At 40.3% G+C, this 26,120-nt stretch overlaps 1 protein-coding gene across 1 annotated transcript in view; it reads left to right on the top strand.

Annotated features, from left to right (window-relative positions):
- SLC38A6 (solute carrier family 38 member 6) overlaps positions 1-26,120 on the top strand; it is a 47,892-nt gene that overhangs the window by 5,980 nt on the left and 15,792 nt on the right. The window contains exons 2-7 of the mRNA XM_075192654.1: positions 2,118-2,248; positions 7,017-7,090; positions 9,495-9,547; positions 9,946-9,985; positions 23,532-23,610; positions 25,874-25,956. Of these exons, the coding sequence (XP_075048755.1) occupies positions 2,118-2,248; positions 7,017-7,090; positions 9,495-9,547; positions 9,946-9,985; positions 23,532-23,610; positions 25,874-25,956 (460 nt within the window). The remainder of the gene's footprint in view (positions 1-2,117; positions 2,249-7,016; positions 7,091-9,494; positions 9,548-9,945; positions 9,986-23,531; positions 23,611-25,873; positions 25,957-26,120) is intronic.

Below are 26,120 nucleotides of genomic sequence, written 5' to 3'. Positions count from 1 at the left end.
AGAACTTCAGAGGAAGATCTTCCATAACTGTCAGCTCTCCTGCACTTCTAGAAACACATTATGAAGGACCTACAGATACCTGTGAGAGAAATCAAAGCAGACAGTACATAGTTGGCTTGAATGGACCAATCCTATAAATTGAAATGTGAAGACTTTTTCCGCTCCCATAACACACTAATTGCGGAGCACAAAGCAGACTAATTAGATAGACCCTGTTGCAGTATAAGTTTGAGAGGAATCGCAGTGCTAGTCCAAACAGAAGATGTTCTGGTGTTGTTCAAGTATCTCCCTACCATAGGCCTCAGTCCTTCTGCTTGTTTGAATCCACAGGCTGCTTAAGCCTCAACACTTTCCTGACAGCCCAATGTGGGATGTCCTCATGAGGCTCTACTTGTATCATATCAAGGAGCAGATCATCAGAAAGGTTAAACATCTCCAAGACTCGGTGACCCTTGATGCACCCTGAAGTTGCTTCTGTTTCCAGCCAGCTTAACCAGACGCGCTCCCTACTGGTTGCTGCGGTCCTGAGTATATCTGGCATATTATAACGTTCTTCACAGTCTCTAACTGCAAATCTCCTCACCTGCATCATCCAAGATCCTGTGCACATGGAACATCCCACTGGGCCTGAATAGGACCGTACGTCTACCCAAACCTTTGCAACAAAATGGCATTCCTCTTTGAAGTTACCTACATGAGCAATATGAAACGGCAGTGACAAGAGGAACTTTGATTAATAAGAGAATAGAAGAGATCAATCATTATGCACATACTGAATTAAAATCCTAATCAAAATTTTTACCTCCAATGTTAAAAGATCATCATCAAACCAGCAGACACAGGAGGGATTGTAATCATGGACAGATACTCTTACGTAGAAGAATCATCATGTCTACTATCAGATGCTACATACATAGAACTCAGAACTGATCCAACATTCAACATTGAACTGAACACTTTTCTTAGAACAAGATAAGTAGTTGCTCCTACTCAATGACTTGTTCCTGCAGAATAAACAACCACAATACCCACATTCCACTGTCTTCCCAAGATTTTGAAATTACAGGAAAACTCGCCAGGAAGATTTATAATATCTGTAAATAACGTTAAGCCAAACAATTGTAATAAAACTTTTCTACAATCCATGTCACAAAGTTTGCATTATCTTTCAGAGACTCGACCCACATAGTGAACACTCTAGAAGTCTACAAATGAAAGGAAGGATACATCTGATGCACAATAGACATATGCTAGCTTTACACTAACATAATTTACAAGAAACCAATATAAGCAATTGGAAAAATACTGGAGGAGAACCCTGAGATGGATAGGAATCAGATAAACTTCACAAACAACACCATTAAGTATGTCCTTCAAATCCAAGGAACTGTCATGAGAATGCAATTTACTCTAAGTATGAAAAATCTACATGAGCATATGGAGAGAAGACTTTATATACCAGGACAAACCCATACACAGAAAACATACAGCTTTGGAAACTTTACATCAGTGACATCATCATCATCATCATCTGAAATGGCACTAAAGTACTCCTGCAGTGCTTTATAGAACACTTCAACACCACCTGACTAAATGTGAGATTCTAAGAGGAAAACAGCCCAAGAGAAAAAGGTTCTTTGGATCTCACCCTGGTGTGATGAGAGTGGGTTACTGTGCACTGGTAATAAAGGTTAAGCCCACCCTTTCGTCAGGATTGATGCCACTGATACTTCCCTGGTACATTGGAATGATTGGTAGTGCCCTATAATTCTTTTCACTGGTTGTTGGTTCCCCAGCTTTTCACCCAGCCAATCATTTAGTATATACAGCCATGAATGCATTGAATAAATGGGAGGCTTCCAATGGCTCGCACCAGATATTTAAAGAACACCTCTGCTTCACTCAGTCCTCAATTTATACGAATGTAATATTATTTTATTTGGGTATTCTAAGATTTCTTGGCTTTTACTGCTTGATTCACAGATTGCCTACCAATACTTTGATCGAGGGCTCTCTAATATGTGATACTATACTGTCTTTCTACAAATGAGGATGAAAAAAATATATAAATAAATGTTAATATGAATACATCTGTTTTGTTATTACTGCTTTTACAGAGGCCACAGAGGAGGTCATCCCCTGGAGCATCTTTCGGGTTCTCCGTGTTCAATTTAATGAACGCTATCATGGGAAGTGGTATCCTCGGCCTATCATACGCCATGGCCAACACCGGAATAATTGGCTTCAGGTATATTGTCTTTAATTCATTCTTTTTAAGATATTGTTTTTGTTAGTTGTAGATGTCATATGGTTCCATATTTATGTGGAAAGAAAATCTTCTACAATTTTCTTCCTCTGGTTAAGCTCAGGAAGTGACCCATCTGCTGTATTTATTTCTGTAATAATAAGCGTACTGTGGATTTTTCTTTTTTAAATTGATGAGATGGCAGATTGGTAGCATTGATAGTGAGAGGTACAGTGTCTCTCCAGTTACACCCTTGTATACCTGTGCAGATCCTATGAGGTAGAACCCAGGTATTAAATCCCATACTACCTGTCCTGACCTGAACAACAGGTTTCTTACCATTAACTGTTTTTGCATTGGCCTACATGTGTTTACTGACCAGATTTGTTACAGATTTTTGTTGTCTGCCTGTGACCCTGACTTGAGTGTGGCTTATGAACCTGTGCTGCCTGCCTCTGACCTTGGAGAGTTACTGACTAGGACGTTGTGCTGCCTGCCTGTGACCTTGGAGAGTTACTGACTGGGACGTTGTGCTGCCTGCCTGTGACCTTGGAGAGTTACTGACCGGGACGTTGTGCCGCCTGCCTCTGACCTTGGAGAGTTACTGACCGGGACGTTGTGCTGCCTGCCTCTGACCTTGGAGAGTTACTGACTGGGACGTTGTGCTGCCTGCCTGTGACCTTGGAGAGTTACTGACCGGGACGTTGTTCTGCCTGCCTCTGACCTTGGAGAGTTACTCACTGGGACGTTGTGCCGCCTGCCTCTGACCATGGAGAGCTACTGACTGGGACGTTGTGCCGCCTGCCTCTGACCTTGGAGAGTTACTGACTGTGATGATGTGTTGCCTGCCTGTGACCTTGGAGATTTACTGACTGGGACGTTGTGCTGCCTGCCCGTTGTTAGCAGATCAGGCTTCTTTACTTTCTCTGTCAATAGGCACACACTGGGAAGGTGTTTGTAGTATACCTATTTATAATAAACTGTTCAGTTATCAGCATACAGACATGACAGGGCTTACATGAACAACAACATTACTAGAACATTCCTGTACAACAGAGTATATTTCTGTAATATAGAGTGATAATACATTAACACATTTAGTAACAGGGCCACCTGCTGTCCTTCCAGTGTAATCACTTAAATAACATTAAGTCTCAGTCTGTTGTAATATCTCAACATCCTTGACCTTGGGGAGTTAATGACTGTAACTTAGACAGCCCTGACCTTGGCCTGTTTCTGACCTTCGTCTAGTCAGTCACCAGCTGCCATTGAGAATAGACTGGGACCTTGACCTATGGATTCCCTGCTGCAAAGTCCATTAGTGCCTTTATGAGTTTCCATTAGAACCGATGCCCCAAGTTAGCCAGAACAAACAGGTAGCAGGTCCACAACTTCACAGACATAACACATAGTAGCTGGTGCTGGAGACAAAGGTAGATATATTGGTGATTTTGCCCCTAAAACAAATGTCATGTCCAATAATGATCAGAATAACTCATTGGTGTCGTTTTGTGCTTTGTGCTAGCATTGTTAAAGCTATTACAATGTATGTAATGGAAGCCATTGTTTCCAATGCACCCTACAGGCAGATGTGTTCTCTGATCCTGACCAAAGTAGGTTTCCTTCTCTTGCCTGTACTTTGTCTATCAAATTACTTTATGATTTTTGTACTGTATTCTCTGTTATCGCCCAACTATACCATGAATTCCCGTTAGGATATCTCCCATGTCAGGGGAGTTTCCGACAACAGTCTGGGACACTAGTTGCCTGCGTTATCATTTAGTGTGTAGACCAATGAAGGTGAAAGAATAGAGAACAAGAAGCATTTGGTGCGAATGCAGGACACCGCAACAAACTGGAAAACATGGCTGTAACCATTAAGGCAGCTAGAAGTACAACAACATCATCATCATCACTATTTATTTATATAGCGCCACTGATTCCGCAGCGCTGTACAGAGAACTCGCTCACATCAGTCCCTGCCCCATTGGAGCTTACAGTCTAAATTCCCTAACACACACACAGACAGAGAGAGAGAGACTGGGGTCAATTTTGATAGCCAATTAACCTACCAGTATGTTTTTGGAGTGTGGGAGGAAACCGGAGCACCTGGAGGAAACCCACGCAAACACTGGGAGAACATACAAACTCCTCAGATAAGGCCATGGTCGGGAATTGAACTCATGACCCCAGCGCTGTGAGGCAGAAATGCTAACCACTTAGCCACCGTGCTGCCTCAACATGGGACAAATATTATTTTACCATAAAATGAAGAAGTCTGTCTGTCATTCTAATATATTCTACAGCAAAGGAGTGGAGAAATCAATGTAGAATTCAGGAACAATCACTCTGATCTTGGAGCCAGGGAAGGATGTATCCATTGACCTGTAAAGAAATGACTACTCTGCTCCTGGGATTTATTCAATCCTACTTTTAATTTTGAAACGTAACATTAATGTATTATTTCAGGCTTACAGGCAGTGTCTGGGCATTAAGGAGTGTGAAAGTATCTGCAGACATCAGTTTTCATGTACCCACTCCAGTCAGCTCCTGTATGCAAGAGAAAACGTCAGCGTGAATGTATCATTAGGCTAGTATGTACCCACTGACGTTTCAATTCTGCGTTTTAAGATATGTTTCTAATGCAACTTAAGCCCATGTAAAAGATTTGTGAAAATAATAATCACTGTACAAATTGAGATAAAACAAATTTACATTTTTTCACACATTTAACGCTGCTGCAGAAGTTTTTTTTTTTTTTCAATGCTTCTAATTCCATATCAGTGTGTCTGAGGAGCGACAATAAGTTGAAAACCTAGTTTCATCTCAATGGAAGTACTTTAGGACTGTAATGTGATGCAGTTAAGAAACGTTTATTCGTACATTTACACATACGTTTGGATTGAACAAGGTGACCACTTTGTGTTTTGTCAGACGCATGTTTACAAATGCACGCAATCTGCGGCCTTTTAAACACTTAATAAACTTATGCATAAACACAATGTTTAGAGGCAGTTTAACATGCACTTAAAAACTCACTCGTTATAATGGTTTTATTTTCAATATTGATACTATATAAATATTATGCAATAGAAAGCGATCTCACAGCAGCATAATGTGTTGCCTCATTATTAGAGATGAGCGGGCTCGGATTCCGCTAATCCGAGCCCACCCGAACAGTGCGGATCCGAACGGGACCCGAGCACTGTTCGGATATTTCCGGCGGCCAAAAAAATGAAAACGAGGCTCTGTCCTCCAAGTCTCGCGTCGAATCTTGCGAGGGGTGGGAGGGAGGGCCCAGAACAATTCCATCTTGTACCTCTTTTTTTGGCATTATGTGCTCAAGCTACCTCGGTGCAACCTTTTGGCCTAAAAACAATATTGTGAGGTGTTCAGAATAGACTGGAAATTAGTGAAAATGATTGTTATTGAGGTTAATAAGTAGGAGTGAAAAAAAAAAAAACCCACAAAACTGGTTTTTAGCACTTTTTATGCTTTTTGCAAAATAAATCCGAATCCAAAACCTTTCGTCAGGTGTTTTGCGAAAACAAATCCGAACCCAAAACCTCAAGCAAATCCGAATCCAAAACACGAGACACCAAAAGTGGCCGGTGCACATCCCTACTCATTATAAGTCTGTATTGGCAACATGATGATGATATGTTCAGTGTTACACTGACTAAGAACTATCAACTCTAATATACTGGCTAAGGCTAGGTACACACTGAAAGTTTTTCAGCCAATTATCAGGCCAATCACCCGATAAACTACCGCTCGGCCACATATCGCGTTAGCGTGTATACTTACACGATGAACGACAGTCGTTCCAAAGTGCCAACTGTCATTTCATTTGGTTGGTACTGTTTATTAATCTCATTCCAATCGCCTTCCGATCATGTTGTGTGTACGCACTCACGATCACAATCTCTATGGAGTTTACAGAGTCATGGGGATAGATTTACTAAGCTGCAGGTTTGAAAAGTGGGGATGTTGCCTATAGCAACCAATCAGATTCTAGCTTTCATTTTTTTTTAGTACCTTCTACAAAATGATAGCTAGAATCTGATTGGTCTTTTCTTTTCAGCCGATGCCGGCAATGAACATGTCCCGGTGACTAAATGTAGAGAGTGCTGCAGATGGAATAATTTGTTTGTTCTGAAACTGAATATTCCACTTCAGTGTCGCAGAAGCTAATGAAATATGTTATGACATGTAGATGGCTATAACAAGGCGGTTGATCGGTGTGACAGGAATGAATGAATGAATGAATGAATATTGTGCTGTCATTCTCTAAACGACTATAAGACCAGACCAAAAGCATAGATCTGAAGGTAAATCGTGTGTACGCATAAAACGCCCGAGCGGTCGGACCTTCAGTCGTAGGTGCAATCATTGTAAATAACAGATTGGTCTGAAAATTCTCCAGTGTGTACCTAGTCTAAGTACCATTCGCTCTAATATACTGGCTTAGACTTTGTGCTTCAGTGAAGCCCTGCAAGGAGTATGCAGCTTTGGAGGACTTTGAAAGAGGAAGTTTGTCAGCAGTTTGTGTTTGTTTGTGACTTTATGTGAGTTGCTCATTCATGAATCCTACTTCCAGTCTACCTCTGACACCAACTGTTCTTTGATTTTGTTTCAGTGTATTAGATGAGTGGGTGTAATGCTTTAAGCACAAAACGACTGTTTTCCTCAGGATGCCACATTTTATCACTTAAGCAATAAGATTGTATTAAAAAAAAATATTTGCTGTTTATTTTTTTTCATCTTTTAGTATCCTGCTGTTAATAGTCGCAATCCTGGCTGCTTACTCTATTCATCTCTTGCTTCGTTTATGCATTCAAACCGGTAAGTTGTTCAGATTCTCCCATAGTGTATATCCATACAACACCATGATATGTGATGATAAAATGTAGCTTAGGATAAATACGATCTTAGCTATCTGTCCAGGAAAGCTAGTCGTCTTTTGTGTCTGGGTACAGCACCTTTGTGCATGAAATAAGCTTTAAAGCATTTAACACTTTATTGCTGTGGTGATTGCACTCTGTCATTAAAGCAGACCTGTCCCGATTCATCGCAAACAAAATCACAGCTCAATCTCCCTCCTAATCTATGCAGATAAGGAAATCATTCACAATCTCCACTATAATGGTTTACTGTTAAAGACAAATATTCTTATTAGGACTAGAATCTATTCCTACAGGAGAGGAAGTAGTTCATGTCAGCCTGGCAAATGGCCTAGAAAGCAAGGGAAGATGGATACCAGTACACCAGAGATCCCTGATCCCTACGAAAAGAAAAAGCACCGTATGTGCCCGTGTGTGCCTGTATGTATCTCCGGTTTGTGCACATTTATGTCTGTGCGTAACTCTGGTTGTTGCCCATGTGTGTCTGTGCGTAATCTCCGGTTTGTGCTCGTGTGTGTCTGTGCGTAACGCCAGATGAACATAGACTCCGAACCCCCCCCCCCTTCCACACACACACAACTCCCCCCCCCCACCCCTCCATGCTCTCCGCAGAGTTATATGAAAATAATCTCTATGGTCTCCCATATACCAGCCATAAAGGGGTATACAGCATGGGTAGATATCTGTATTGTGTTGTCCACTCTCCTACAATATTTTATATACTCCTTTTCTGGGTACAGACAGACGAAGTCGTATCCTCCCCTCTGCACCTTCAATCATTATTTGACTAGGTGTGACATCACCGATTTCTAGAATCTATTGAACCTTGAAGTTGCACATTCCAGGCAGATGACATTTAGCAGGGATGTGTTACAAGGACTGAGACATTAAACTGGCCAAAGGTCATCCAGAAAGCCCCTCCCCTTTTACATTTGCACGGTAATTGCCTATGTTTCCTGTTTCACAATGAAACACACTGATCTTGTTTTTCCTCTTTCCATGCGCCTAATGGAAACCTTAAGATATGAATGTATAATCTTATTTATGTCCCAGGAATTTTCCTCTATAACAGTGTTTCCATTCTGTGCTTTAGCACAGAGCCATTGTCTGCATCCCATAATATTAACTCCTCCCAAAACATTGTTGTCAATCTAAGGCTCGGTACACACTGAAGTATTGTCTGATATGTTATCTACAACGATTTTACGAACGACTCAAGGTCTGGATCGTTTAGGCAATTCATCAGTACACACTGATCTGTGCTCTTCGTCTTGTCCTCTAGTTGTTTAGAGAATGACAGCACAATAGTCATTCATTTCTGTTGCATCAATTAAAACGCCTTGTTATAACTATCCAGATGTCCTTTACGAATTTCGTTAGCTTCTGTGACTCTGAAACAAAATGTTCAGTCTCTGAACGAACTAACAAATTATTCCTTCTACAGCCCTCTCTACATTTAGTCACCAGGACATGTTCATTGCCGGCATCGGCTGAAAAGACCATGACTGTAAACTCTATGGAGATCGTGATCATGAGTGCGTACACACTACATGATCGGAAGATGATAAATCGTATAACAACCAAATGAAACGACAATCGGCACTTTGTAACGATTGTCGTTCATCGTATGATTATACACACTATTGCAATATGTGGCCGAGCGTTCGTTTATCGGGTGATTGGCCCGATAATCAGCTGGGAAACCTCCAATGTGTACCTAGCCTTATTCATATATGATAATCCTTTAAAAGTGAAGATATAGTGATAGGGGATCCGTCGGACGTTATTGGTGTGTGTTGCATGATAACGTGTGTATAGGCCACTCTGGAAAAACATCATCATCATCACCATTTATTTATATAGCGCCACTGATTCAGCAGCCCTGTACAGAGAACTCGCTCACATCAGTCCCTGCCCCATTGCAGCTTACAGTCTAAATTCCCTAACATACATACACAGACAGAGAGAGTGACTAGGGTCAATTTTGATAGCAGCCAATCAACCAACTAGTTTGTTTTTGGAGTGTGGGAGGAAACCGGAGCACCCGGAGGAAACCCACGCAAACACGGGGAGAACATACAAACTCCACACAGATAAGGCCATGTCAAAGATGGAGGGAATACAACACCGTTATGTCCAGAATATGTATTGCTCTGTATTTTGGGTTCAGTACCTTTTAAGTGCCAATACCTGACATGACCTCCAAGCTTCTGAATTTTAGTTAGGAAGCAGGAAACCCATAATGGTTTTATTTGTTTTTATGTTGAGATTGTGCATTGTTATGAATGTAACTATATGTATCTTGTTTGTGTCCCGTTGCTTAATATGCATCCTTCTGTCCACAGCGGTGATGTCGTACGAGGACCTTGGCCTGGTCGCGTTCGGTTCGATTGGGAAGGTATTGTATGTTTTTCTCACTTAGGTTCATGATCAAATGTTAAATGCGGTTTTATTCCTTTGTACAAAAGCAGACATGAAATCTAGATGGACTATTTTCAAGCCCCTTATTTTCAAAGACCATTTTACATTACAAAAACAAATCTACATTTGTTCTCTAGCAAATATTTGGAATCATCAATATAATTGGAGTAGAAAATTATATTACATTGTTATTTCCAGCTTTTCCAGTTAGAACCACAGTAACCACATGTAATTTGTGCGCAGAGAATGCAGAATCATTTGGGTTACATTGTAGTGGAAATAACCACAGTCATTTATTTGCAGTTATTGCCATCAGTCTCTCATTCTAGCCAGACATAATTACTTATTGCTTATAATTTGTTATTTTCTGTACAGATTCTTGTGGCAAGCACAATCCTTATTCAGAACATTGGAGGTAAGAGCTTCAATTATAATAAAAATGGTAAAATAATATACATCTTCTCAGATCTATAAATTAAACGACAAGTCCACTTTTTTTTTTATAAAAATAGATTTAAGCCTCTTTTAGTAGCCTCTTGCTGGTCGTCCATTCCCGGAGAGCCCCCAGTCCCCTGCTTTGTGGCACCCCTGATAAATCCCTGCCTCTACAATTGAGGTCCAGTCTGCAGAGGAGTCCGCACAACGTTTAGTCCTTTCTCCTGCCGTGCGATAATGCTTCAAACGCCCCGACACAATCATCATGATCATCATTTATTTATATAGTGCCAACATATTCCGTAGCGCTTTACAATTGGGGACAGACATAATAAACTAATTAACAAACTAGGTAAAACAGACAGAGGTGAGAAGGCCCTGCTCGCAAACTTACAATCTATTGGACAATGGGAGTTCGACACATGAGGTTACGTCTTCATTTGCAGTCAGCCCAGCCAGACTGCAAAGTTAAAAGTCACTCATAAGCTAAATGATCCTGTCGCACAACAATGTTGGTCAAGGGGTAGTTGTATAACAGGTGGTAATAGGGTAATGTAGTGAGGTTAAAAGCGTGGTTGAGGAATATTATAAGCTTGTCTGAAGAGATGGGTGCACAGCCTAATAATGAGGCAGAAAGCTGAAGTAATACGCTGCTGTCTTGTCTGCAGATTGATATAAAAGCAAAACCTTTCAACGCAGGGTATATATTTAGTGAATCGAGGCTGCCAGTCATTGGGGGTCTGTACCCCCCTTATCAGAAATTGGAAAATGTGTATATATAGTTTGCAACAGTGCACAAGAACCACTAGATAGTAAAGAAAATAGTTCTATAGAACTATACAAATGTAACGCTCAGAAGATCCATGGATAAAAGATCAAATTTCTATATTTATTCACAAAATTACATGTAATATACATGCAACAAGAGCTATTGTAAAAAAAAACCCTTTAGTAAAATACCATTACAAGCAATATGGCCAATTGCTAAATTAGTGAGACATACACGTGATTGAAACACAAAGGGGCGTATTCAATTGTTAGCGTTAATGCTAACAAACGAGCGCTCGAAAAATCTTAGCGTTAATACGGTAATTACTCGCGGAATTTCAGCTCGCTGCTCCCTGAGCTGCGAGCTGAAATTCCGCGAGTTAACTACCGTATTAACGCTTTTCACGCGCGATATTAACGGTAATATTTTTCCAGCGCTCGCTTTTCAGCGTTAGCGCTCACAATTGAATACGCCCAAAAGATTGTTATCAGATGTTTTCTGGCAATTATCTTCGGACACATTTATAAATTAAATTGCTTTTTAGCAGTGTAGGTCTCACTAATTTAGAAATTGGCCATATTGCTTCAAATGGTATTTTAGTAAAAGTTTTATACCAGAGCTCTTGTAACATGTATATTATATGTCATTTTGTAGTATAGTAATTTAATCTTTTATCCACGGATCTTTTGAGTGTTACAGTTGTATAGTTCTATAGAACTGTTTTCATCACTATCTAGTGGTGCTTGTGCGCAGTTGAAAACTTTGCCTGCAGATTAAACTTACACAGCAGAGGGGTCTGGAGCCACTAAATGGGTCCCATGACAGAGGAAGTGTGAAACAGGGAAGAGACCCGAACTGCTCATACGTTATGACCATTGTTGTATAACACAAATATGGGGTTTTGTGTGTTTATTGCGCTGGACCGGATCAACCACATGACATAAATATTATTTCCATTCCAATGTTCTGTTAATTTTATTTCTCAATATTTCTGCAGTTCCGCACATTATATTGTGCAGATATTATTTAACATTGAGTTTTGATCGAATATATGAATTTTCTACATGTTCAATCCACCATTTTGCTTGGAGGACGACAGGTCTCATCTACTAACGTTACATTAGGAACAACATTTCCACGTAACTATTGCAACCAATCAGCAAATGGCATTTATTCTAGGACAAGTAACGGACTGGTTGCAATGGTTCATTTAAGTTAAATGTAAGATTGTGACTTTTGCCTACACGTAATTATACGCCCATACACTTGTATTTCTTCGGCTGTATACTCTAGATATGTGCTTCTTTATATCTAGTGTAAAGATATGCCTGGTGCAGAAATGCAATCAACTGGAAACTTGCACCAGGCCTGTGGAATGCGCAAATATACATGTTTTAAAAGCTGCTACTTGCAAGTTAAAATCGGACGCATCTCTGAGTGGCATGGATGACTTGCGTCTCAATGCCGTTACTGTACAAAACTGTACATGAAAGCCCCTTTCCTGTCTCTCCAAGAGCAAGTATAAGATACGCTAAGCTCATAATAGGAGCACAATAAGTTGACGCATGCACAGTGCAACGTTTTACGTGGAGCAAATGGACTTGCGCCGAACTCTGAATCGGACCCTTTTGCAATTATCATATATGAGTCCTACAGACTTTCCTTTTTGTGTATGGGCTATTAATAAAGGTAATGACTTTATTTTGTTCCTCTAAAACTCTTTTTTTTTTTTTTTTTCTCCACAAGCCTATATTTGCTCAATTAAACGTCTCCTTTTAGCTTAATTTGTAAAACTGCAAGGCTTTAAGTGCAAATTCTGTAATTCTTTTTATGAACATTTGAAAACCAGCACCTTTATGGCTGGCAAGCCCAAGCTTTAGTCACTGGCTCCTTTTGGATGGAGACAGAAAAAAAGCAAAACTCCCAGAGTGAACCCTTCCATTAGTTACACTTTATAAACACATGTTCTGAAACTCATTGTTTACAGCGGTTTCTCAACACTATCCTCAGGAAACCTGATTTAGATCGTGTTTTGGGTATAACCACCCAATATTCCATTCATACGTAAGCTGCTTTAAGTGGAATCATGTGTGTCTGTGAGCCGCATATCCCAGCAATCTGGGGTGGTAGAGGTCTGACGAGGATAGTTGCTGTTGTACATTTGGGTGATGACGTTAGTTGACTTTTTCTTCCAAATAATGTGCTTAATAGTGTACTACTCCTCTCCATACAGCAGAGGCAGCCATTTTGTGTGCTGTATTAATATGCACGAGAATGACGCTGATCAGTTCACTAGGAACCAGTGACACAAGCGAGGCAGCCATTTTGTGATTGATCCAATATTCAGGAGAATGCAGTTTTCAGCTGACAAAATGGATGCCTCCACTCTGTGTAGGCAACTAGTGTAATTATGGTTATAATGGGTTGATATTCTATCCAAACCTGGTACCCAGTTGTGAATGTTTATTTAAATTATGAGTTCGTCGATGGCAAATACCATTTAAATCAGAGAACAAATAGAGCGGATATTCCGGATGGTTAGCCCCATGTTAACATATGAAGGCATTCGTCTGCACCACCTTCAGTTTCCAGTCAGACTTAGGGGACCGGCATGGGCAGCTACCAGTATTGTTGAATAACTCCCTTAATTAATGTAAATAAGTGGAGAAATAGGATTTTATGTAGATGATCATGGATGTAAAGGCAGAAAAAGTTTTTTAAAAAAACCCTACAGATAAAAATGTTTTTCATTACGTGTCACATGGGTAGATGTTGGTTCATTGACTGAAGTATCTGTCACGGAACCAATCTGGTATCTGCTTTGGCTCTTAATCAAGAGTGGCTGCCACTAGCTCTTTAATGGCAAACAAAATCAAATCTGTAGATCTCATGTAGGAAGCATTCTGGATGGTTTAGTTTTGCACTGATTCGCCGAGATAGTCCCCACATCGCTGTTCACGGTACACGCCTAATTTCCACTCGAGACGTCGCTGCAAACATAAGTGCTCTGGAGTTTGTGGGGAGGTGGGATTATCTCAACAGGTGCAGTGTGTAAACGTTGCAATACATTCTTACCTCTTACCAATTTACAACCACCCACCCCTGAAATTCTGCTTGCCTACACCTCATTTATGGCTTAGATTAGTCATCCGAGTGATGGGGTCTATATTACATGTGGCCTTTTTACAATGCAGCAAAGTGCACCTAAAATTCGCTTCTTGAGCTAAAGTGCAGCTGGAATGGGCAAATTGCATCACAGAGGTGGTGTGGAAATGGCTGTGCAAAACATCTTCTCCGCAGACACCCTTGTCTTGCTCTGAAAACACATTGGTACAACACGCTAAGATGAAAAAATTGTTTTATTATACTAATATTTTGTGCAGTTGAGGGCTTATAGTAAACTTTAATCCCACCAAAATGGATGATCTATCAAAGGACTCTGCGAACCTTACCCAACAGAAACCATAATTCTAATTATACTACAGAGTTTGGGAGTGGGATTGAAGCAGCTTGTTATGTTTTCTGTCTTGTCTCTATAAAATTGTATAGATAACTAGACTACATAGAGCTAAAACAATGTCAAGGGGAAAAAAAGAGGTAATTTGTCTCTACCCACAATTCCTTGGTGCATTTGTTTTATATTCTCTGGTTCTGTGTGGAAAAAATTGTGAAAATCTTTTGCTCTTATAACTACAATTATTAGGTTATTGTTCTTCTCCTTGTGGAAATCACAGGAATCGCAATCACTGGACAGACTTTCTAATTCCCAAACAGACACCTAATTCATTGGCAGTAACTTGCTTGAACCAGACTTAAAGCCGCCAAACTTCAGAATGCTTTTTAGAATGCTGTCTTCTGACAAGAAATCTGCAGCATTCTAAATCAGTGATGTGCTCAGTCAGCACATTGTGACAATTGTAAACGCTGTTCCTTGTAACGCCATGGAAAATTGCGCTGTCAAAACGCCACATGCATGGTTAGGAAATCATGGTGTTTTTAAAATGTGCATCTTGTGTTACACAACATGTATATTTATGTTATAATAGAATTGGACTTTCTAAACCCGCTAGCAAATTGAATTAACACTCCCACCCCAATACAAAATATGAAGTGTGTGGTAAAATAGAGATTGAAGCAGACAAGATGACAAGGATTATATGTTCCTGCTCGTTTGTTTTGATGACTACTTCTTAATGACTGATATATGTTCTGCATGCTGCTTACTCCCTGACCCTAGGTTTTAAAATAGCCTTTTTTTTTTGTCTGAGCACAAGTTCTTTTCCTGTGCAAACTGCTAAGTTAGCTCAATTTGTCTGCCTCCCGTTAGACAGTTACACTGTTGTCTAGTTTAACCCTCTGGAAGGAAAGGTGATATACCAAAGATTTCACAAAATAATAAAATTTAACAAGTTTTTGTTGTTGTGTTTTTCATTTTTGTAAAATCGGTTATCCCGTTGTTCTTCTGTCAGACACATCTGTTGTTAAATGAACAGGGTTAATCATCTCTCCTCGCAAAATCTCTGGCACCTAATTAACACCTTACTTGCTAAATTTGTTTAAAATCTTGCAGACCTTTCCTCTCCCCCCACAGGCTCTTTGTATGAGAAACCTGATACTCTTGGCTTTCCCCGTCTTTCTGTGTTGACCACTGAAACTGTATTATGTTTTTGGGTGCGTCTGTTTTTTTTATTTTAACAACTTTTATTTGGCTTGGGCTACGTATATTTTTGTTTCCGTTGTTATGTGTGTTTTGCCAAAAGTACAATACTTGTATTGCTCATGCCTGTTATATTTGGTTGTCCTAATGTAATTATTATTACACTACATTTACATAGTACCAGTATAGTATACAGTGCTGTACAAGTGGAGAATTCTATGTAAGCATGTCCAGGGTCTGGCTGGGGAGCAGGAAGTCATCTGCCCGTGGTCAAAACCAGTAAATTTTATCTCCTAGTATGTCTTTAGACCATGGTAAAAACAAATGCTGCATCTTATGTAATCAGTAAAATAAATATACACTGTATGTATTATGTAGGTATGTCGAGGGTGGACAGGACTTAATAATTCTATTTGTGTCCTAACTCCCTACAAGAGCGCGCTGAAGCAAATCATGTCAATACACTGTGGTACAGCGTGATGATATGTCACATTTTTGTTCATCATTTAGAACAGGCCTGTCCAACCTGTGGCCCTCCAGGTGTTGTGAAACTACAAGCCCCAGCATGCTTTGCTGGTAGACAACCAGTTGATAGCTGGAAGGGAATGCTGGGACTTGTAGTTTCACAACATCTGGAGGGCTGCAGGTTGGACTTACCTGATTTAGAACTAGCCACATTGGCAGTGTTGTACAAACCCATAGCAACTAATTAGAAGTTGGCTTTTGTTGGTGTAGGGCTAATGTGTGATTGGTTGCTATTGGTATGCTACACTTGCGTTCGTGAATCACCCACATTGTCACAGTTTCGTATATCCAGGCTCAAGCCAAAGAAATGCGATACTTTACTTTGGAAATACACTAGAGCCTCCGTTGACGGACTAGCGAGGATACACTACTGTCGGCAGACTGATGCTGTCTGTGCCAGTAGATGTGAAGTCACAGCGCCATCTGCTGGCCAGTTGGCTACAGCTCTGTATGATGGTAATTTGTCTTAGTAGAGATTTGCTGGTGCTATATAAATAAATGTTAATGATGATCGTCAATTTGTTCTGCTGTGTGTTGTAGTTTAGGGTAGTATTGGGAACAGCACTTGAGGTCAAATTCGAACAGCAAAATTTGAGTCAGTTGTGCCTTTGTTGTCAGACTGAAGGAGAGTACACTATAGACATGTAGGATGCACAATTACAATGTACTTATCCCAGGTGGTCTAGTCCTACAAGCAGATAAATCCTGATAAAGCACTATGTACTCACAGGGCTAGGTTTACGTTTTTACTCCCTTAGAAATAGACAGCCATAGTATCTGGCCTCCTGTGGCCTGTTTACTCCAATGCTCTAATACTGCTGTAATAACTATCCACATTGAGACCGGCCAGTACAGTCACCAGAGAGCCTATTACCGGTCCTCAAATCACACATGCAGCACCTCTGACCTCTCCAATACATAAAAATATAACCATTTTGGATTAGTGTTTAATTTTTTTTCTTGATTTAAAAATAGGTTTTCTAATCCGCTATTAAGATATATGGTTCCAATAGAAGTTATTTATTCACCTACGGATATATTGGCAGTATAATTGCTTTCTCTGCAGCCCTTCCAATGAACGTATTCTTTCTCTGCAATATTATTAAATGAGACATTTTGTTTTCCACATTCTTGCTTATTTAATTAAATATCATCATCATCCGTTATTTATATAGCGCCACTAATTCTGCAGCACTGTACAGAGAACTCGCTCGCATCAGTCCCTGCCCCATTGGAGCTTACAGTCTAAATTCCCTTACATACACACAGACAGAGACTAAGGTGAATTTTGATAGCAGCCAATTAAGCTACTAGTATGTTTTGGGAGTGTGGGAGGAAACCGGAGCACCCGAAGGAAACCCACGCAAACACAGGGAGAACACACAAACTCCACACAGATAAGGCCATGGTCGGGAATTGAACTCATGACCCCAGTGCTGTGAGGCAGAAGTGCTAACCACTGAACCACTGTGTTGCCGTCTTTTTATAGTATATCAGACACACACTGGTGACAGCCATTTTGTCGGCTGAACCAACAATTCTCTAGGAGCTGGTGGCAATACTCTGTATGTCTCAGTGAAATCACTATAATATATATATATATATATATATATGAGGCAATGGCTCAGGCAACAATATGGCCACCTCCACTGGAATCTGATACTAATACAGAAATCGTAATAACTTGTCTGTGGAATCAGTGGCGCTATATAACTAAATGATGATGATTTGGTTATAGCTTTTACTGCAAAAACTCTTCCCGCATATAATATACTGGTCCTAGGAAATCCATTATTTTGCAGACAAGGAGAGAATTTGACACATTCTGTCATCAGCAGTCATGCCCTCCAAACATTTATTATAGAAATGAAAGAATCTCAGAGCTGCAGGATAAACAGGCAACTTCCTCCCATAGTGCATCTGTATGTTTAGTGATGCCTAATTAATCCTTTAAGTACTTGACAGCCTTCCCCCAAGTGCTGAAAGTCTGATTGTCTTTTTCATTCAGTGTAAACACTTTCATGTTCTTTCTTGAGCAGAACTGTGCCTGTTCACTACAGAGTATTGACTATTATACAGTAGATTGTAGCACATAGGGTAGATTATGACAAAAAAAATGTAGATCATTAGCAGATTAGGCAAACAGGATTTGCAGGGTTTAGAAAAGACTAAACTACCCAGAAACGCGAGGACTAAAGCTGGGTACACGCTACAGGATTTTTTTCCCCGATTAAAATATCATCAGTTATTTATATAGCGCCACTAATGCCGCAGCGCTGTACAGAGAACTCACATCAGTCCTTGCCCCATTGGAGCTTACAGTCTAAATCCCCTAACATAGACAGACTAAGGTCAATTTTGATAGCAGCCAATTAACCTACCTCTATGTTTTTGGAGTGTGGGAGGAAACCGGAGCACCCGGAGGAAACCCACGCAACCACGGGGAGAACATACAAATTCCACACAGATAAGGCCATGGTCAGGAATCAAACTCATGACCCCAGTGCTGTGAGGCAGAAGTGTTAACCACTCAGCCACCGTGCTGCCCATATAAATGATTTCATTAATGATTTTACCAACGACTGAAAGTCCCGATCAGCATGCCGATTCATGCGTTCACACTTACACTATTTACCTTTAGATCTGTTCTCTTAAGATCTGTCATAACCATCTGCTGTAAAGATCGTGACTCTGTACACTCTATAGAGATCTGCCTACACTGCTGCTCGTGAGAGTATGCACACTGCAGAATTTGCCCAACATCGTTCCATTGTTTTATAGAGATTTTTTTTGTCCAGTTATAAAATCAAATCAAATGATATGATGTGTACACACACACACACACACACACACACACACACACACACACACACACACACACACACACACACACATTACCAATGTAAAGAAAGTTTAAATCTGATTAAAAACAATCAAGAACAATCACCATGGTAAACCAACTGACTAAAATAAATGGTTATACAGTAAAGGAATCCTAACTAAATATTCCACCAAATGATCAACTACAGAAAAATAGGTGTTGGAGTGATCAGAGAAGCAAGTTGTGAGCTGTAACAATATGTAAACTGCTTACAGTGAAACAATCGGAGACCTAAGGGCATTTTAGTGCAAAATATGTGAAAGTGAGATTAATCTGATTCCTACATGATGTAAAGATAAAGGATCAATATGAGCAGCTGCAATGTAAAATGTAGCCACAGCTAGCAATTCTGCCACGTTGGCAGTGAATCCCAGGTGGCAGAGGCATGATGTATTAATTACAGACCCATAATCCCAGATCTGATAAGACATGGCTTAAATTAGACTATGGGTTCCATAAAACAGATCCTTCTCTTTTTTTTTTTATAACAAAGTCATTGATCACTCAGCAGTCCCCAACTTTCACAGCAGTTGAAGGATTTTATAGAGGTGCCTATATACCAGGCTGCAAACAGAGCAGCTATCAATTTGTGATTGAGTCTGTAGTCATTGGGCAAGGGTATTGTCAAGTTCTCAACCAAATCTGAGATCAAAGCAAGTTATAGAGGAATTACTATTTATTACGCTGTAATGGTGTCGGAGTCACACAGCCTTTTCGTATATCACATAAGTTGCTGGTAAACCAAAATAAATGCAATTTAAAAAAGCCCGAAACATTGTGCTAAAGGCTCAGGGACTAGTTCCCTTGTTCCCAGGCCTCGCATTGGCTTACTATTATTGAACGTAGGCCACTAGTTCTCAACCCTCGCCCTGTGGGTACACTGAGCGACACTTCTGTGTTCTATCACTCTATGGGGCACATTTATCAAACACCTCAAAAAATGAAAAATAGTTTTCAATCCTTATCGCATGGATAAGGATTGAGCTATTTCTCATATTTATCAAAAAAATCTACACAGAAACAGCCGTTTCCCTTCTAGTCGACTATAGGGAGCCCCATAAAGTTGCTGTACCTGGGCCCAAACTTTCTCTTGGCGGCCCTGGCTATGGAACCTCAATTTTAATTGAATCGGCCCCTTTAGAGTCAATGCCATCTTTACAATAGAATCTTCGCTTTTTACTTAGGGCAAGAATAGAAAATTGGACCGAAAAATAAAAAGGTTACATTGACGTGGTTAAGCATGTGCATAATCTGGTGTATCCTGATAGTTTCTTAGACCTGCTGTTCCCCCCCATATCAGGGAAGGTAAGGACATTGGTAGCTGCCTTGCTGAGCTGCAGCCAGCCAGCTGTGTTACTGCGGCCACAAATGGCTGCAGGATATATATATTTTTTCTAGCGTAAGATTTTTATTTTTTTTCTTACACAGCAACAGCTTTGATTTAACCTTCCACATTTCCTATGGAATAACATTCTTGGGTTTCATCCTTTTTATTTCAATGAATTTTTTTATTTTTATCTAATGAATATTGGTTTTGTGAAAACATAATTAATATGCTCGCACATAGCGGTACAGCATAAAGGGATCCTTTTGTCTTACCCTGGGTAACTCTGAAAGAGGATGAAAATGCGGAATTTCAGGAGAAAGGTTAAGTAATGTAAATAAAACAGGAGCCGTTAAGGATAATGACACACATTTAAAGTGGTTCTGTCAGCACAATCATAGTACGATTTAATGGCACATAAAACACTTGCATATTATTGTTCCAGAAATGCCAACATTTTACCTATATACTCTTTATATAGATCGCCTCTCGCTCCTTCTCTAACAGCCATTACTTTGTGCCAGTGGCATTCAATGCATATGAGTGTGGAATGAATTAATAGGGTTTCCTATTGTCTATGAAAGAAAGTCTGTCACATTTTATATAGGTAGGTTTTAGAGATTAAATAAAGAGGGCACATCCTAATGAAATGTGTTGCCTTCCACTTTGTCGTAATGCCCAGCATATAGATATCTATAATCACCATACATATTCCTAATGGCCAGCATATAAATATCTATAATCACCATAGATCATTTTCCTAATGCCCAGCTTATACTTGTCTATAATCACCATACATATTCCTAATGGCCAGTGGATACATTCTATAATCACCATACTTCTTCCAAATGTCCAGCGTATACATGTGTATGATCACCATACATATTCCTAATGCCCAGCGTATGCATGTGTATGATCACCATACTTATTCCTAATGTCCAGCATAGCCATATCTATAATCACCATACTTATTCCTAATGCCCAGCATATCCATATCTATAATCACCATACATATTCCTAATGCCCAGCATATCCATATCTATAATCACCATACTTATTCCTAATGTCCAGCATAGCCATATCTATAATCACCATACATATTCCTAATGCCCAGCATATCCATATCTATAATCACCATACTTATTCCTAATGTCCAGCATAGCCATATCTATAATCACCATACTTATTCCTAATGTCCAGCATAGCCATATCTATAATTACCATACTTATTCCTAATGTCCAGCATAGCCATATCTATAATCACCATACTTATTCCTAATGTCCAGCATAGCCATATCTATAATTACCATGCATATTACTAATGCCCAGCATATCCATATCTATAATCACCATACTTATTCCTAATGTCCAGCATAGCCATATCTATAATCACCATACTTATTCCTAATGTCCAGCATAGCCATATCTATAATTACCATGCATATTACTAATGCCCAGCGTATACATATCTATAATCCCCATGCATATTCCTAATGCCCAGCGTATGCATGTGTATGATCACCATACATATTCCTAATGCCCAGCATATCCATATCTATAATTACCATACATAAGTCCAACATATACATTTGTTAGATCCATGTAACATTACTTACACTAGTTGTGTGGAGTGGAGATGCAGTAGGATGTTTTCTGTATTATATATTGGTCTCTAGTTCTGAGAAAATTATTATATATAAAAGCATAATTTTTTTAGGATACTACCCTGCTCCACCAGGAACATGTGGAACAGTTGGGAGGTACTTGCCACTGTTCACTTTCTTTAAACGTTGGGTGAAGCAGTTAGTGGTGTGTGCATCATATGATGGAGATGATTGGAGGGAGGTGCTATCCATGTCCTCCATGTTGCAGGCCACACCCCCTCCGATGGCAGGCTGCTGCTCACAATAGGCCCTCCATCATTTTTAGATCCAGACCCATGTGGCCCTTAATCTGGCCCTGAGTGGCAGAAATACCACTAAACCAGTTAATGGGGCCGTTGATGAGGGGATCTGGCTCTACTGGTCCTTCCACCACGTGCCCCCGCCATGCTCTTGAGTGTGCAAGGTGCTGGAGCATGTGCAATGAAGCCCCAGCTTTTCTGGATTCTTCAGAGCAGATAGACTAACATCGCTGGGCCCTCCCAAATCTCCAGACTATCGCTTATAAAAAATGTCATAAGTGTTCCCCCCCCCCCCCCCCCCCACGACAGTTCACATCTTCCAAGCCTGTACCCAACGTGTTCTAAAACAACAAACCTAAATGCTTAGAGGTCTTTGAGAGCTTTTAATTAAAAATTGTAATTTAATTGAATGGTGGGGCGTTTCAGGAACACATCTGTGCTTTAAATACACTGAAACAAATTCTCTCTGGATGTACATGTTTTCCTCCTGAAAGATCAAGAATATTGTATCTACTGGTCTACATCGTACTAATACAGACAAGTGTTATAACTGACTTAAAAACATCACTGTTGTGTAAAAACAAGTCGAACGTATAAACCTTATTTCATGCAGTATAGCGTTTGGCACCACAATCTGCATGCATCAGGAGACTCCTGGCACAATCCTGCCCTTGTCAGGGACCCTGCTTCTTCCATCATCTAACTAAGTCTGTGTCTTCCTGCTTGTCTCCTTATCATGACACTGTCACATACAACCCTATTCACTACTATGCATTCACACGAGTGTACAGATCACTACTTACTGTGCTTATGTGAGCACTATCGTGATCGAAATAAGGTATAAGCCGCCAACAAAAAAAAAGGTGCTCAACCCTAGAACACAATTTTCCAAGACGTCATAATATTAAAAATGGTACACTTGAGTCTCATCCATTCCCCCCCCCCCCCCATCCCTGGACAGGTCTGCTCACTTTTCCTATGGAAACCTTACATAGTGCTTTCCATAATTTGCAGTGCAATTATTTGCCACTCATAAATTGTATATCGGGCTTTAATCGGTTTCCCTAGATCTTGCTATGTCCCCTTTCCATATACACTTGTTAGGTTTTTTTATTACTTAATTCTTTAATAATAAAAAAAACAGCAGTAAAGCAATACAACATAGTTGCATAAAACATTTTTTTGCTTTGTTTACATATGTGGCTGTGGTGTGGTGTTTTTGTGAAGCTATAGTTTGTGATGCATTTGAGCAGCAGGCATTTCTATTCTTTACTTGCAATTCTTTGACAGTCTGCACCAATGTGCTGGGTATTTCTAGAATATCTGAACAGAAAAATAAAAGTAAACTTTGACCTACCGTTCCCGTGTCTCTTCTATAGTTAACATGTATCAGAATTTGTTCTGTAAAAGACTAGAATCATTTTTTCATTGTCAGCCACATCTAACTTATGTTTATATTCCTTGCAGCAATGTCGTCCTATCTCTTTATTATCAAGTCTGAGTTACCGGCCACTGTAGCCGGGTTCTTGTCTGGAGACCACAGTGGGTAAGTGTCAGCCTTTCCCAGGCACTAATATCTACGTGGCATTGTGTTTTGTAGGCATTTGTTTCTTCCTTGTCCTGTATCCTTTGCCCAGTCCAGCAAATTATGCATCCCCCAAGCACCTCATTCATACCAGGGGGTAAATGTATTAAGTAGCAGATATTTGGCGACTTTGCAGAAGAAATTTAAAACGGCAATGGCTTTCAAGGTAAGTTTTGCCTTATAAACCCCTTTCTCGTTTTAAATTTTCTCTGCAAAGTCGCCGAATATAATACGCCATAATATAATACATTTCTTCCATTCTGCCCACTTCATTAGGAAGTGGGTAGAATGCGGGAGATTTACCTGCTCTCCCGGGAGTCCGAGAGACCTAACCAGAATTCGGATGTCTACTCTCCCTCAGAGTAGGCAAGTATGATTTATATTGTTGTTCTCCTTTGTTGTCATCTATCCTGCATATAAAGGGTTTTTGGATCATGGTGTAAAAACAACCTTTTTAATCCTCCCTCCCACTAGGTGCACGTTTAGAACACAGGACCAAAACTATTGTTATAGCAAGGGTGGCATTATAAAAAATATAAATGGGCCTGAGTCATTAAGGAGAGCAAAACATAAAAAAGAAGTAACTTTGAACCTGGGCAAAACCATGTTACATTGGAGGGGGGAGGTAAATTTAAAATGTGGGGACAGATTTATAGTTGGGGTAGGGCATGAACTAGATCAACTTTAAATTTCAGTGTAAAAATATACCTATCGAGTATTTGTGTGTTACATGAAAAAGCAGCCAGGATTTAACTTATATGCAAAATAATAAACTAATATGCACCCCTTGCATTGTAACATGGTTTTGTCCAGGAGGAGACATACTCCTTTTTTTTTTTGCTTTGCTTTCCTTAATGATTCAGGCCCAATGTCATTAGCACGTTTAGTGCACTTTTATTAAGAAGATATGTCTAGCAGTCAGTGAATGTCAAGGTGTAGAGGGAAGAGGTAGTAAGAGGGACAAGCATGAACAGCAATTTTGTGCAATAGTACAACATGTCCTACATTAGAGGTAGGCATTAGTATACATGTCTCTGCTCTTCCCTATAGATTGCAGTACCTAATTTTCTCCCTCTCGCATCCATTACTTGACAACCAACCACGGTGCTGCAACAGAAATAAAATTATATATTATATACACAGTGGTCGAAGTGGAAATTTAGAAGTGGTATTGAAAACGTAATGGGACTGTAAGTGAATGAAATTTGCTAGTTTTACAGTTACAGCAGTAGAAGTAGCAGTAGAAGTGGCAGTATGGCGTACAGCTGTTTACCAGGCCCAAGATCACTTGATGCAGAAGGCGGCTGCACCCATTCTGTCTCATTATCTGCTTATTAAGCAGAGAATAAGACCGGGAGAAGCCGGCTTGGGGGGTGGCGTGAGTGAAGGCTTGGCTGGTTGTCTGTTGTCCACCATCGGTCTCTAGCATAGCCACCCTGATATGCACCCAGGGCCGGATTAACCATAGGGCTAACTGGGCTACAGCCCAGGGGCCTATGGCATCCAGGGGGCCCTTGAAAGTGCTCAGCAGCAGTATTGATCGGTCGGGGGCGGGGGCGCCCCCGGCGCGTTCAGTGCTGCTGAGCACTTTCCCTGCAGTCCTTCTCCGGCGCGCTGTAGTCTTCTTACTGAGGAGATCTCTTGAGTCTCACTCTCACGAGATCTCCTCAGTAAAGAGAGCACAGAGCGCCAGAGAAGGAGGTAAGTGCCGGGGGAGGGCGCGGTTAGCTCCGATCACGGGGGGGGGGGCCCTCACGGGGGGAATGGAGGCCCCCTTAGCCCAGGGGCCTCCATTCCCTTAATCCGGCCCTGTATGCACCCAGTTTTGTCTACAGGGGACATATACAACAACTGTTGCAAAAGAAAATAGCGGTGATGCCCATAATCGGCAACAAATCAGATTTTATCATTTCACTGGTGCTCCAGTTTCCATAATCGTCCATATGTATTATATGAATACAATATTATTACGTTTCAGGTTTAATTTAAACCACTTTTGATGTTTAGTATTACTTTTTGCATTGTACCACAGTTAAGCAACATGTTAGTCTCCAGCTGGCGTGGAGCTACAAATCCCAGCAGGGCATTCTGTACTACCGCAAGTTGCACAAACCTGTACTGTACCTAATCGTGTAATTGTGTACTCCATATTTTTGTTAATAGTGTGTGCATCTGAAAGCCTCCAAATGAAATAATGAAAACCTATATGTATGTGCATTCTCAGGGCCTGGTATCTGGACGGCAGGTTGCTATTAATAATCACATCAGTGTGCATTGTGTTTCCACTGGCCATGCTTCCCAAAATAGGTAAGGAACAAAGAAAAAAAAAAAATAAAGAACGTTTTTAAACACCCTGTTAATGGGTTGGTAAGGGATGGCAGAGTAAAGGGGCCCCAGTAGAAGGTAGAGACCTTTTTTTTTTTTATTTATTTTTTTATTTGGGATATTTTTATTTGTTTCAGCCAGGGGGC

Source organism: Mixophyes fleayi, chromosome 12, assembly GCF_038048845.1.
Source record: "Mixophyes fleayi isolate aMixFle1 chromosome 12, aMixFle1.hap1, whole genome shotgun sequence".
NCBI lineage: Eukaryota > Metazoa > Chordata > Amphibia > Anura > Limnodynastidae > Mixophyes > Mixophyes fleayi.
This window is presented reverse-complemented; position numbering and strand designations above follow the sequence as displayed.